This window comes from Eumetopias jubatus, unplaced genomic scaffold (assembly GCF_037043125.1).
Source record: "Eumetopias jubatus isolate StellerSeaLion01/CBP00866 unplaced genomic scaffold, mEumJub1_p1.0 scaffold_9, whole genome shotgun sequence".
NCBI lineage: Eukaryota > Metazoa > Chordata > Mammalia > Carnivora > Otariidae > Eumetopias > Eumetopias jubatus.
Genome location: NW_028274815.1, coordinates 125,766,309 through 125,781,513, shown reverse-complemented (window position 1 = coordinate 125,781,513; position 15,205 = coordinate 125,766,309). Strand labels below are relative to the sequence as shown.

The 15,205-nt window shown below is 49.5% G+C and overlaps 1 protein-coding gene across 3 annotated transcripts in view; it reads right to left on the bottom strand.

The window, feature by feature from the left end:
- Window positions 1-5,044: 5,044 nt before the first annotated feature.
- The window catches only part of DBNDD2 (dysbindin domain containing 2), a 33,459-nt gene continuing 23,298 nt past the window's right edge, over window positions 5,045-15,205 (bottom strand). The window contains exons 1-4 of one of the 3 annotated variants that reach the window (XM_028121915.2): window positions 9,043-9,154; window positions 7,227-7,373; window positions 6,884-7,021; window positions 5,045-5,911 (exon numbers count right to left, since the gene is read on the bottom strand). In XM_028121915.2, coding sequence (XP_027977716.1) covers window positions 5,706-5,911; window positions 6,884-7,021; window positions 7,227-7,365 — 483 coding nt within the window. In that variant the 5' untranslated portion in view covers window positions 7,366-7,373; window positions 9,043-9,154 and the 3' untranslated portion in view covers window positions 5,045-5,705. Of the gene's footprint in view, window positions 5,912-6,883; window positions 7,022-7,226; window positions 7,374-7,897; window positions 8,901-9,042; window positions 9,155-15,205 lie in introns of those variants that run through there. The other 2 variants (XM_088026778.1, XM_028121914.2) reach the window with 2 other exon arrangements.

The window sequence follows — 15,205 nt, the reverse complement described above, 5'->3', positions numbered from 1 at the left end:
TAATTTTGTTTACATTTTGGTGTAAAAGAAACGCACAACTCTGAAGTGCACATTCACTGAGTCTGACAAAAGCATATACCTGTGTAACCCAAACTTCTATGAAGATCAAGAACATTCCAAAAACCCCAGGAAGTTGGTTAATGCCCCTTGCCAGCCAATCCCTGCCCCCTCCTACTTTTTTTTTTTTTTTTAGATTTTATTTATTTTTTAACAGAGACAGCGAGAGAGGGAACCCAAGCAAGGAGAGTGGGAGAGGGAGAAGCAGGCTTCCCGCCGAGCAGGGAGCCCGATTGTGGGACTCGATCCCAGGACCCTGAGATCATGACCTGAGCCGAAGGCAGACGTATAACGACTGAGCCACCCAGGCGCCCCTGCCCCCTCCTACTTTCCAGAGGCAACCACTATTATGATTTTTCTCCACAATATAATCTGTTCTAGAGATTCATGTAAGTGAAACCATCGTATAGTATGTATATTTTCTTGTGTAAGAGTTCTTTCACAGGAGGAATGTTTCTGAGAATCATCCATGTTCTCGCATGTATTAGCAGTTTCTTTTTATTGCTGTGTGGTTTCACATTGTATGAATATACCTTAGTTTATCCATTCTCCTGGTGATGAACACCTGAACTCTTTCAGGTCTTTAGCTGTTATGAAGTAGGTTACTGTATAAGTTATTTTGTAGACATATGTTTATTTCCTTTGGGTAAATATTTAGGAGTGGTCAAAGGTCATAGGTAATGTTTAACTTTTTAAGTAACTGCCAGATCTTTTTCCAAAATGTATCATTTTATACTTGCACCAACAATATATGAGAGTTCTGGTTGATCCACATCCTGCTCAACATTTGTTTTTAATTTGGGAGGACTTTTTAGCTTTAGCCATATGGTTTATGTAGTGGTATCTTATTGTGGTTTTATTTTGCATTTCCCTGGTACCTGATGATATTGAGCATCTTTTCATATGCTTATTGGCCATACAAATATTTTCTCTTGTGAGGAGTCTGTTAAAATCATTTTGTACCCCCTCCCAATTTTTATATTGGCTTGTTTGCCTTTTTATTATTGAGTTGTAGGAGTTCTGATGTTAAATTCCTGCTTGGGTTTTTCCAGCTACCCTATGAGGAGCACATTCATGAAGGATTTTGCTCCTAGTCTCGGTAAAACTCACAACCATACTTCTACGAAGAGCCAAATTTGGGGTCTGCCAAGATATACCCCAACCAACCAAAGAGGAAGTGTCAAAAAGATGTCTTTCTGTCATTATGCCCTCATTCTACTTCCATCTAGTGTTCTTCTCCCACTAGACATGGAATAAAGGCCACGAGTTTAGATGTCAGACAAATCCCCACACCAGCTTTTAATCCACAGGAGCATGAGCAACCTGAGGGTCACTTTTCTTCCTCTGTAAAATGGATAAACCTACTTTCAGGGTTGTTGTTAAGGATTAGAAATTATTTTTATGTAGGATCTAGAATGTATTAACTGCTTAATAATATTGACCATCGACTCAATTCTTGATGTGGGGTCTATGATCTCCATTTTACAGATGAGAAAACAGGTACAGAAACTGAAATAGTGCCTAAGATCGCAGTGAGTCATGAAGCCAGGCCTAGAGTTCACACCATCAACCTCAAAAAAAAAAAAAAAAAAAAAAAGAGCTACCATCATTATGATTATTTTATATTTCTATGTTTTGTCTCCTTTTGAAATTGCCTGTCCCCATCATTGAAGACCCAGCCACCTCCAGGAGACTTACCTTCTCCCTCTCTAGTGTGCTACGGTCTTCTGTTTGCTCCTGCTCCAGCCTGTGTTCTCTTTCCATTATCTGTGGCCACATCTGCTCCTGGAAGAGCTCCTGGTCACCTTAGTATTCCTGTTGCCTCAGCAAGGAGGCTAGCACATACTAGGTGCTCAGCAATGGCTGAACAAGTAAGTCACAGCACAGTTGATACTGTCCCCACACTGCCATGCTCTTCAGTGTCAGGTTCTGTGCATTCTTTAGGGACTGCTACAGTGTGCACCTTCCAGGGAATCGTCCCCTGAGTTGTGGTCCCTCCTATTTCCTCCACAGCATAGGATTCTACAGGATGAGTCTGTCTTCTTCCCTCCTCCCCAGAGTCTGTAACAAGTCTGCAAGAGACAGAAGCAGCCACGCCGTGGCTTGGAGACTGAAAGCTGGGCTGCTTGCCTCGGAGCTGGCTCCAAATCATCCTCTCCTCTCCAGGGGCACTGCGTGGCCTCAAGAAACAGTCAGCTGGAGATGCTGGCTCTGAAGGCCCGCCAAGCCCCTGTGGTTTGGCAGAAGAAGAGATCACTGTCCAAGCAGGAAGTAGTCCTGGGGTCTCAGCTGACCCTAGACTTTTCTAGGCAAGGCTGGGGCTCATAGCAGCTTAACTGGGGGCTCCCCAGAGGCTCACACACAACTCTGCCTCTCCAGAAGACTGGCAGGCAAAATGCCCCAAGTCCCACAGATCTTAGCATCACGTGCCTGGAGTACTAAGAGATTTGTTGACATACTGACAGCAACCAAGCTGGTCTAGCTTCCCAACGTTTGCCTCGGAGGGGAGTAGGGTGATCCTGGGAGCTGAGAAGCCCTGTATAGCAGAGCCACGGGCTCATAGGCTGCAGCCCAGGTGAAGGTTCAGCCACAGTCAGACAGGTAGTTGAGATTCGCTACTCCAAAGGCAAGGAGAGGGCACAAGGACAGAGCCATGTCCTTTGTGTGCAGCAAAGTCATAAGCAACCCAGAAAAACTGCAAAATTTCACATGAGACTGAGCCCCGGCCCAGTTTAGTAGATGATCTCAACTTGGACACAGAGGCTTTTAGACAAAAGGAGCACAAAACTCCCACAAGTTTCTCACCAGCGCTAGGAAAAGCACTTAAGAGCTGTCACTTACAATGGCCTCCTGCAGGGGTGGAAGCAGGCTGGGACTATGGGAAGACAGCAGGCCTGTCACTCACTCAGCCCGGGTGGCACAAAGAACTTTGGGATTTAGGCTGAAGGCCATTGATCCCATGGTGGTGTTTGATGTACAAAGGGAGGTGGAATGGTTTCTTTTTTCTGATGTGAGAAATGACTTGATGCCCCTTAAGGTTGGGTCCTAGAACCCTCCTTTCTCCTTCCACTCCCCCTCCCTCCCCGGGAAGGCACACTCACTCACTTACCACCTACACACTGGTAGCTCCATCAATTTATTTTCCCAGCCTAATCCTCTCTAAATCCAACACACGTGGGTCCGAGTGCCTACCCAACATGTCCTCCTGCAGGTCTCGAAAGCACCTCGAGCTCACCATGGCCAAAACCAAATTTGTGACCTTCTTCCCAAACCTGGTTCTCCCCCGCATTCCACATCATCCTGTTGTGCAAGGGAGAAACAATGGTGGCACCCTTGACCCCTTCCTCTCACTTACCTGTCAAATCTTTTGGAAACTGTCTCCTAAATCTCTCCTCACTCCTTCCACCTTTCTACATCCTGCCCACCACCTCCACGCTAGTCCACTACCCCGCTATGTAGCATGGCTCCTGGTTCCCAGGCAGCCATACTGGTGCTCTCCAGTGGGCAGTCCACAAGGAGCCTCTCCCCTCACGCCCCCGCCCCCCTCACTCCTTACTCCCCTCCTTGACTCCTTCTTATCCTTCAGGGCTCAGGTCAGATGCCACTTCCTCAAGGGAAATGCCCCTGTGACTGCTCTTAACAGGCTATGAACTCCTTCCTTGAACTGGTCATAGTCGCAATTTTGCATTTGGGCCCCCACTAGACTAGACTCCCATAAAAGCAGCACTGTGTCTTTTTCTTCCCCCCACTCTACATTCCTTGTTCAGTGTCTTACACATGTTAAACACTGACATTTAATAAATATTTATTGAATGAATGTCATTTATTTTTTATACCCTGCCTCAACCCAGTCAAGCTGATCACTACCATTATCTCTTGCATATGGAGTATTGTGTTAGGGGTCTGTCCTGAGCCTTTCCCCTCCAGTATATTCCCCACACTGTGGCCAGAATTACCTTTTTAACAAGCAAATGCAACCACTTGTAATCCTCCCTTACTCCCCATAAAATTCAGATTCATTAACATGGCCCCTAACACGTCAACTGCTAGTTACCGATCCAAAGACTATTTCTTCTTGTTCCTTAGAAACAGCCTGGTTTTTATCAAGACAGCAGTGTGCTCTACTAAAGGACCACCCCAGCCTCTCTAGGAGCCACGGTGCTTCTGAGAGGTTTGAAAGGTAGCACGGAAATCAGAGGCACGGGTAATTCAGTGACTTGAAAAGGTCACTGTCTTTCCAGAGGCCAGAATTTTCTTTCTTCCAGATAATGTTGTGTCCCTATGTCTATAAAATACATTAAGTGAAACCTTTCTTGGGTTAGCCCTCTCTGGTCAGTGAGATGCAAGTGGACACGACTGGTTAGAACTTCCAAGGATGCTTCCTGAAGTAGAAACGGAGAGCAGGCTGTGCTTTGCCCGTCCCCAGTTTCTTCTCCCACTTTCTGCCAGTTTCAAGGGCATGATGGGCGGGGCTTCAGCGGCAATCTCAGACAGGAGCTATCAATGGGAATTCGAGCCACGTGGCTGGGATGGCTGAGCAAAAAGAGCCAAAAAGGACCCAGGCGCCCAGTAACTTTGGAGCAGCCACATGGTCCTGCACTTCGGATGTCTTTTATATGAGGAAATAAATTTGTATCTTAAGTCTCTGACCTTTTACTAGCAGCCAAATTGAAACTTGATACAGGCTTCCAAGTATTTCATGACTAACCTTTGTCAGTCTTGCCTCTCTCACCTTCCTCTCGTCCCCAAATCCAACAGTTTAGCCCAGCTGAATGTTCCTCAGTTCCTCAGAGCTATTTCTCTCCATTTACAGTCTTCCCAAGCTGCTCTTGCTGCTTGAATTACAGCCCCCACTTGGCAAACTCCTACTCAGCCTCTGGATCTCAGCTTAAAAAAATCAGCTCTTTGGTGGCCACACGAGCTATTTTCTGATACCAGAGTTGTTCCTCATCAAGCTACTGATTACACTGTGAACCGTGGTGTTTATTTGGTTTTCTCCTCCAGAGACAGTCAAGTACCAAAGGCAGGGATGCAGCCTGTCTTGTTCAGAACTATACTCCAAATGCCCGGCACACGTATTCAAGAACTATTTCTGAAGAGATGGAGCACATGAGAGATGGGGGGATGGTGTTGGTTAGATATAGTGGGTCTGAGATCTCTGCAACGTGACACACGAAGGGGAGTGGTTGGTAGATTATTATTTATTATTTATACCGTGCCCTGTTCCCGAACAGGATGTAGGGGAGCAGGGTGGCTGGAGTACCACTGCACGGGGAGTGCTACGGAGTTCACGTCCACTTAGAGACACTGGTCCAGGAGACTCTATCAGAAGACTGCAGGAGAGTCTGGGGGAGGGAGGGGTGGCTAAGAAAAGCAGTAGCATCTTGTCCTGCCTCATCTTCCATCTCCTTGCCTATAAGCCCTACCTTGGGAGGAAGCCAAAAACTGGTGGGAGGGTTGTAGCAGGAAAGGTTAGCAGTAAAGCAGGAGGGTTATTTCCCAGAGAGGTACGCCATCCCACTGTCCTTGCCTCCCCCTGGTGCCTACTGCAAGTAAAGAGTCTGGTCTTCTCTGAAGGGCTCTGGCTGGGCCTAGGGTCTCCTGTGGAGAAGAGCCAGCTCAGTCAGTCTGTAGATGGAGGCCCACTGCTAGCTGCAAGCTCCAGGCTCTGCCCCTCCATCAGCCCCATCCTCTTCCGCATCAGACTGTGCCAAGGGCGTGTCTGCCCCGCCGTCACTGGGATTTGGGCTGTGCAGGTTGGTGGAGTCGTCAGAAGATGAGGAGGACGTGCGGGACGCAGTCCTGTCTGGCGTGGGCATTGGCAGGCTCAACTCCTCCGGGTGGTCATCCAGCCCTGCCCAGAAAAGAAGAGTTGGTCAGGGCCACAAACAGGGCTTCTGGGGACTCTTGGAGATGGTCCAGCCAGGAGAGGCTGAAGCCCAGAGAAGGGCAGGGGCGTGACCAGTCACTGAGCCAGTCTACAAAGAGCCAGGTCTCCTGACTGCCAGTTCCTTCCACTTCACTACACCATGTCTGGGCCCTAGACTCAGGTCAATCAATTCAAGAGTTCAAGCTCTACCTACGTCACTTACTGGCTCCCGAGCGGCTCTGGGCAAGTCATTTTCCCCCTCAAGGACTGAATCTTCTCTAAAAATGGGATAGGCACCTACATTCCAGAAGGGTTTTGAGGATAAAATCAATCGAGGAATGATTATAAAATGTCTGGCATGCAGTAGACCATCAATAAACAGCGGCAGCTTTAAATAAGAGACTATTTTATAAGCTAAACATACGGGCTTTGGAACGAGACAGCCATGGTTTGAACCCAGCTTTCCACTTTCTGGCTGTGTGACAACTTCTGAGTCTAATTTCCTCCTTTATAAAATCAGGATACTACTGCCTGCCCTAATAGGACATTGTAAGGATTGAGTTAATTGAGCACAGTTATTAGCAACCTTAAAAAAAAAAAAAAGTGCTCAGTAAATATTCGTATGAAAAGGACTAAAATGGCTTATCTAATATAAAAATTTATATTTTATATGATTTTAATTACATGAATTAATCACGTTAATTTCACAAACACAAAATTAACAAAGGGTAAGGGGGGCTGGGGCATTCCCAGAATTTTAGGTTGGAGATCTGTCACCCAGTTCCCCTCGGGGTCAACTTCCCTAAAACCAGAACAGACAGCTGTTTCACTCGTAGAAACACCCATTTCCAGCCCCTACATGTATACTTCTCCAGCCCTGCCTTGCAGCCTCACTTCAGAGCCTGCCACCCGGTTCTGGCTAACTGGTGCCCAAGTCCCCCAAGCCAAGGGCCATACCAGATGTCTGGGAGGCTGGTGGAGAGTCCTCACAAGGCAAGAACACATCTGCTCCATCCTGGTCTCCAAGGTCAATAAGTTCTACCTGCTCCAGTGCATCCACATTCACTTCCATGGATGAAATACTCCCTATGGGGGCTGCAGATCAAGAAGAGGGCAAGTCAGGAGGACGCAGGCCAGAGCCCCCAGAGCCCCTAGGATGGTCAAAGATATGTGTCAGTTCTAGAGACAGAAGTTTTGAGGGCCAAAAAAACAAGGGGAAGAGGCTCCCATGATTCAGGACCTACGAGACCTAACCCCCCCCACCCCATTCCAGTCCCTCGCCCCAGGACTCAGAGCTTACGTCTCTGCGACTCGAGATGCAGGTGGGACAGGGGGAAGACAAACTCCGTCTCAGGCTGCAAAATTTCCTCAAAGAATTTCTGCCGCTCCCGAAGGCGGAGCTGCTGGCGCTCCAGGGCTGCCCGAGGATTTGGGTCCATGTCGGCTCCTGGGAGGTGGAAGGGCAAGTAGAGCTATGAAGTTGAGAGGGAACACAACGGGGGCCTGGGCTTGGGGAGCCCCTCTGCAGCCAGCATCCTGGCGTTGCAGCCTGGACACCACCGGACTTGGCCACCTCCTTCCCTTCCTTGAAACAAAGTCCGTTACTACAAACTTCAAGTCTCAGAGAGAGGCAGGGCTGAGCCTGGCTCCACAAAGGGGACGCTGGTTCCAGGCACGGCAAAAGAAGCGCCTCTGTATTCAGGGAACAGGGCCAATAGCCAAGTCTCAGTATCATGCCCTGGTGAGAGGAGTTGGAGGGATTGGTCCAGCCCAAAAGAAGGAGGCACTTCTAACGGACCCAGGCACCCCTCGGAAGGCCATGGAAGACGGTGGGATGGGGATCTCAGGGTGCTCAAGTGCTGCAACTCTGGTTCATGCCCAGCCTTCAAAACCCAAAGACTAAAGCACCCCCTCTCCCCCACACACCCCATCACCACCATCCCCTCCAAACTCTGCTCTGAAGTCACAGACCTGACTTCCAGACTTGGCTCTGCCCCTCAGGAAATCATCTTTCCAGCCTCAGTCTTCCCATCCGAAAATGACTTAATAGTCCTACCTGCCTCAAACACAACGCAGGGGCTGCTGGTGCAGGTGCTCTGTAAAATGTAAAGCCCAGATACTGTGCTATTTAGAGGCCTCCCCATCTCTTTCTTCTCCGTGCTCCCCAGGTCTTTATTTAAGCACCTCTCCTCTGACACATCTCAGTCTTATATCCCCACCAGTCAGTGAGTAGCAACTGGAAGGGCGGGTCCTGGGTCCAACGCAGACCAGGCCCCCGCGGTCCCCAGTGCTGAGAGCTTTCCAGAACACGAGAGCTCTGGGCCAGCCCAGGCCCTATACTTCCACTCGCATTCACTCCATCTCCTTCAGGCAGAGCGCTCAGAGCCCATCACCGGAGGCAAGGGAGTATCTGGCTTGAGGACCAGCTCGTCATCCTCTGTAGCCTGCCTCCCTCGCTTCATCTGGACGCTGTGTCGGAGACCCCGGCCACCTCCACAGGCGCTGCTGCGGGCCGCGAGGGGCTCAAACCCAAGTGGGCCAGCCAGGGCCAAAGACAGTGTGCGGAGACCCGGTGGCCGCCGGCTGGCAGCCGGGGAGGGAGGCGCTGACGCCGATTCCTGGGAAAGGCTCTCCGAGCTGCCGCCCAGGTCACAGCGCTAAAAATACCCGGGGCCCCTGGGGCCATCTGCTCCAGCGGCCGGGCGGGGGAGGGAGAGAACGAGGGTGGGGGCGCCCACGGGCCGGGGGTGCCAGGACGCCCCTCTCGCCCTCCCCCTAACCATCTCCCGAGACCTGAGGGGCTTTCCCCAGGGGGCAGCGGAGCCGGGGCCGGGGAGAGGAAGGGAGTTGTTTACGCGACGAAAGGTGCTGGGGAAAAGACGAGGTCTGGAGAGCCTGGAGAGCCCGGGGAGCCCCAGAAATGCAGAGCGCCCTGCCGGTCTCCGCCCCACCCGCCCTGGAGTCCGCCGGAGCGAGAAAATTCCCTAAAAAGGGCCGGGGCGCGCCCGCGGGTGGGGGGAGGAGGCGGCCGAGGGCCCCAGGGCGTCCGGCTAGTGCAGCGGGCCCCCAGCCCTGGCCCGCCCGCCGCCTCTGCGCCCCCGCCGCTGAGCCCCTACCTGCAGCGCCCCGCGCCCCCGCTGCCTCGGTCGCTCGGCTCCGGCGAGACGGCGGCGGGGGCGTGGGAGCGAGCCGCGCCGGCCGGGGTGGGGCTGCGCCGCCGAGGCTCCCGCGGGACGGCCGGGCCCTGGGAGCCGGGAACGAGGAAGCGGCGGGCGGCGGAAGTGGGGGAGGGGCGGCGGCGGGCACCCGCGCTCGCCTCTCTCCCGGCGGCCTTGGGGAGCCCCCTCGGGCGCGGCCGCTCGCACTTCCAGGCCAGGGGAAAAGTTCCCGGCGCGCATCCCTGCCCCGCAGCTGGCCGCGCTCGTCCGCACTCCGCCCGCTGCCGGGGCGCTCGGCTCCGCACGCTCAGATCCACTTGCTGCGCCGCCCTCGGCAGCGCATCCCCGCCGCGGGGACACGCGCGGGTTGTCGACCCACGCGCACTTGCTGCTGGCGACTCCCGGGCAGCCCCGCCGCAACGCACCCGCACCCTGGGCGAGAAGGCGCAGCGGGGAAGGGGTCCTGGTGGAGCGGGGAGGGCACTGACCCGGTGCCGCGCATCAGGGCAGGTGCGCCGCGGCGGAGGGCCCCCCTGACCCTAGGACTCACCCGGCAGCCCCGGGGTTCTGTCTCCGGGATCGCACCGAGCCGCCGCCCAGGCTTCCAGCGCACTGGGCGGGGTGGGCGCCGGGACGGGGCGGGTCAGGGCTGCAGGGGTGGGCCGCTCCGCCGCGCCCCGAGACGCCGGCGTGGAGCCAAGTCCTCCAGGGCGCGAACAGGGGCGCTGCGAATTCAGCCTTGCGGGGGTGGAGGGGCAAGGCACAAACTGTGGGGCCGACGGAGGAAACGCTTGCCCCCTCTCCGTGCCTCCTGCTCAAACCAGTGCGGTAAGTGTCCAAGCTGGCAGCGCCTGGACTGAGATTCTGTGCCCATTCTTTTCCTCCGCCCTCCCACCCATCCCCTTGTGCTCACAGCTCCAGAAGCCGCGGGAACAGGACCGGGTCGGGGGTGTCTGTCGGGAATACTTCTTCCGTGGGGTCATTCGTTCATTCACTCAACATCCGCGAGCAAGCCAGGAACTGGGAGTCATCCTTGGCACCTCCCTGTCCTGTGCTAAATACACCTCCATTCCCTGTCGATTCTCTTCCCTAAATAACTTTTCAATCCACCATTCCTCTCCGTTTCCACCACTCTCTCCCCCTTGGCTCCTCCAGTAGCCTTCTATCTGGTTTTCCTGTACTCACTCTGGCCCTGCTACACTGCATCCCCCCCCCCCATAATACACAGCAGTCAGCCACCATTTCAAAACCCAAGTCTGCGTTCAAAAACGCCACCCCCTGCTTAAATCCCTCCATTGTTAGAATAAAATCTAGGTGCTGATATCTCAGCCGAGTCTTGAAGAAATAAGTTCAACAAGCAGAGAAGAGGGGGGATGGGCATGTGCAAAGGGATGGAGTCATGACATATTCAGGTTTCCCTGTCAGGGGACCAGCCCTCTACAGATACCCAAACCGCTGCTTCATCTATTGTTAGTGGGATCTTAAAACAACCCTGTGAGAGAAATACAGCAAGTAGCATTCCCACTATTTTACAAGCAAGGAAACTAGTTTGTGGGAGGCAAGTGGTAGGCAAGTGGTTAAGAGCACAGGCGTGGTAGTCCAACCCTCCTGGGTTGCAAACCTAGCTCTGCATCTAGCCAGCTGTGTAAACACTTAATTTCTCTGTTCCTTGATTTCCTTGCTTATTAGGTAGGAATAATTAATCCCTACCACTTATGAGATAATCCATATAAAATGCTTAGTACAGGATGTGGGCACTTCGGAGATGCTCAATAAACATTAGGTGTTTTGATTGTAATGGGTTCTGAGAAAGGGAGGAAAGTGCTTTCTTCTGTGAATTTCTGAAATTATAGGAAGTACACCCTAATAGTTAATACTTCTACAGAGCTTATTATATATCCGTTGCTGTTATAAGTGCTTTGCATATATTAACTCTTTTAATCCTTTTAACAATCTTGTGAGGTAAATGCTATTATTATTTCCATTTTACAGATCCAGAAACTGAGAGACAGAGAGGTGAAGGGACTTGTCCAAGGCCATACAGCAAATAAGTGATGAAATTCAAATCCACAGAGGCTGCTTCCAGGGACTGTGCTTGTAACCTCTGCTCCCAGCCTATTCCCCTTCTGTCCTGTTGCATTTTCTATCTTCCAAGAAATGTTTTAGTCAGTTTGATTCTTAGTCCTCAATACTGGATGAAGGAGATACTTGGTCCCACTTCCTAGCACATAGGAATGAGACCCACTCGGGAGTACAGCGGGTGAGAGCTCAGCTCCCAAAACCATTTCTCCCCGTTCCAGGCTTATCCCCAGGAACAGAACTCCATGGGTTCTTTCGACCTGTCCCCAAGATGGTGAGAGATCTGGAACCTCCATCCCTTCTCTTTGCCAGACAGTTGCCACATGAAGAGGTAGAGAGGGAAAAGCATCCAAGCTAGAGATAATTCAGGGGGCTAAGCTGGAAGGGTGTCAGGCAAGAGAAAGACCCAGGCAGCGGCCCCAGGAGCAGATGGCAAAAGGAGGTGGAAGGAGCCCTGGAAAAGTAGATGGCTGAGACTTCTGGCTTCCATCCAGGATGCAGAAAGCTGGGAAGAGCATCGTTACCACACTAATCACAATTTTTAAAAATTGTTAGTCTATAGAATTACAACTTTTGTCAAACTCAGAGAGCTGAGGTTGCAGAGCAACCAATTAACCTGAATTCCAAAGAAGGACAGGAGCCTCCAAGAAGAAATGGGATGGAGGCACTGGCACACTTGTGAGGAGGGAGGAAGACAGGCCTCCGGCGGGCATGTCAGAACAGTTCATTTCCGTATGTAGATCCGGGTTTCTCTCTCGTATCACATTCTCTCTGCCTCCAGAAAGAGTTACATAAAGAAGTAAAGATCTCTGGAATGGACAGAATAAAGGTAAATGGAAGAGACATTTTTCTGTTTTTAATCACCTTACAAGACAACTGACTCTCTAAAGCAAGAGAGTGGCAATACACTACTCTTTCGCTTTCGAAGTCATGGGGATGTAAAGTGCAGCATAGGGAATGTAGTCAGTAACTTTGTGTGTGACAGTTGGTAAGTACATTTATCATGGTGAGCATTTTGTAATGTATATAATTGTCAAATAACTATGTTGTACACCTGAAACTAATATAAAATCGTATGTCACTACATTTCAATTTTAAAAAGTAGCAATACGTTGTGGATAGATAGCATATATTAAAGTAAAACGTGTAACAATAACAATAGTCAGACTGATGGGATAAGTAATTGGAAATATACTCTTGAAGGATCCTCTGCTATATAAGAAGTGGTATAACATTATTTAAAGATTGACTTTGATTAATTGAAGATATATATTGTAAATGCAAGGGCAACCACTAAAAAATTTTTTGAAAGAAGTTTAACAAGCCAATATGAAGATAAAGTGGGATTATAAAAATATTGGGAGGCATTCTCCCTGGGCTTTTTTGTGTTCAACGTGTCTTGTTGACTATGTCAAGATTGCAAGGATCTGACTTCTCTGTCACCTGGGCCCTCGCCCAAGATTGTCGATTGTTAATAGAGCTGGAGAGATCAGATCATGTCTTTCTCAAATCAAGGCAGGTTTGCTTACTGCTTGTTATAAAAGTTCTGGGCCTGGCTCCTTAGCCACAGTGTATATGCTGTGCATCTGGGACCACCATATCGGTTCTTGGCCTTGGGGCAAAGGGAACCAACAAACACACAACTATGCTGCTGTTCATGTTGTTTGGTGTGCTGTGAGTAACCAACTGTTTTGATCAAATGCAGTAAGTCTTATTGTCTATTTTTGGTACCCAATAGATTGATGTTTTTCCCTGAAAAAAATGTAATTAATCCAAAGTAAGGAAAAAAAAGAGAAAAAATGAGAAAAAAAGATGTAAAATATAAAACAAATAGCAAGATACAAGATTATACTCCAACTGTCAATGAAAGACAACAAATTAAAAAACAGACTAGTAGAGTAGGAAGTAAAGCAAAAGGCAATAATGTACTGTCTACAAGAAACCCAATTTAACCATAAAAAATATATGCGTTAAAAGTAAATGAATGGAGGGCACCTGGCTGGCTCAGTAAGCGTCTGACTTCGGCTCAGGTCATGGTCCCACGGCCCTGGGATCAAGTCCCGCATTGGGCTCCCTGTTCAGGGGGAAGCCTGCTTCTCCCTCTCCCACTCCCCTTTTTTGTGTTCCCTCTCTCGCTGTGTCTCTCTGTCTCTGTCAAATAAATAAATAAAAATCTTAGAAAAAAAAAGTAAATGAATGGAATGAGATAACACCATATAAACAGTAATCAAAGCAAATTAGAGTGGCAATATTAATACCAGACAAATGTAAACTTCAAAAAGACTATTACCAGTGATAAAGAGAGATATTCATAATAATAAAAGGTTCAATTCACCAAGAAGACTCCACTATTATAAATGTGAATACATCTAATAACAGAGTTTCAAAAATAGATGAAGTAAAAACCAATAGACCTAAAATAGAAAGAGAAAAGTCTATATTTCAGTTAGAGAATTCAATACTGCTCTCTTAGTAATCAATAAAACAAGTAGAAAGGACAAAGCAGGGAGGATATAGAAAACCTGAACACTAGCAACTGACTTGTTCTGACTGATATTTTTGTAACACTTTACCCACCAACAGCAGAGTAAACATTCTTTTCAACTGCACATAAAACTGCACCAAGATACACCATAGTCTGGGCCACAGAACAAACCTCAACAAATTTAAAAGAATTTAAATCATACAAAATGTTGATATGACTATACGAGAATTGAAATATAACTAATAAAGATATCTGGGAAACACCCCCAATACTTGGAAATAAAACACAACACTTCACGATAACCCATAAGTCAAAAACGAAGTCCACAAGGAAATTAGAAAAATATCCCGAATTGAATTTGAAATGCAGCAGCCAGCCACCAAAATACCCTCCGGTGCTCAGGGCCATTCGTTAGTCATACCTTTCTATAGACCTCTGCTACACTGGATCAAGGTTACTCTATGTAAGAAATGATGATGGATCCTGCCCCAAATTAGAATTAAAAAAACAAAAGACCACAGCTTCCATCTTGGGTGTAGGTCCTCTATTGCTTGGATCACTCAGGGGGAAGCCAGCTACTATGTTGTCAACAGCCATGCAGAGAGGCTCACGTGGCAAGCAACAGAAGATTCCAGCCAACAGCCAGGAAGAGCAGAGGCCTGCCAGCAACCACATCAGTGAGCAGGGAAACAGATCCACCAGCCCTGGGAGCGCCTTGGAAGGACCGCAGTCGTGGCCAGCAGCTTGCCTGTGACCTCCTGAGACACAGAGGCAGGACCATTTGAGCTAGAGCATTCCTGGATTCCTGCTACCCAAAGCCTTTGAGATACTGAATACTTATATCAAACTGTTAAGTTTGTATTGCCATGCGGCAATAGATAACCGTGTAGAGACTCTGGTACTGGGGCAGAATGCTGCCATGTCAGCTCCCAAGCATGGCAGTGGCATTAGAACTGGCAACAAACAGAGAAGAGTGTAGTCAAAGTGCCTTGGAAAAGCTGCTGATAGAAGCCTCAGGCCTTTGATAAGACAACAGCCAGGGCAGACTGGTAAGTGCTACTGGAAACTGGGGGAGGGGGAAGCTCGTTAAGTCAGGACACAGAGGTTAGCAGCCCCATCGCCTGCAGTAAAGAGAACAGGGATACGCCTAATGAACTGGGTGATCTAGCTAATTTCCAAGCAAGGTGGTGAAGGTGCCACCTGGTCTCTTCTCACTGCCGACAGTAAAAGGCCAGCAGGGAGAGAGGAACTAAAGCAGCAGTTCCCAAGTGACAGCGAGGCTGCCTCCGGGGGGGGGGGGGGGGAGCATATGGCAATGTCTGGAGACGTTTTTGGTTGTCAAAACTGGAGAGGTTGCTATTGGCATCTAGTTCACAGAGGCCAGGGATGCTGTTAAATATCCTCTAGTGCACAAGACAGACCCCTCTCACCACTGCCCCCCAGAAAAAGAATCATTCTGCCCAGAGTGTCAGTAGTGCTGAGGTGGAGAAACCCTGAGCTAAAAGGAAGTGCTGTTAAATTTGAAGGAGCCAGGACTTCACGGTAGGAAATTCTCAG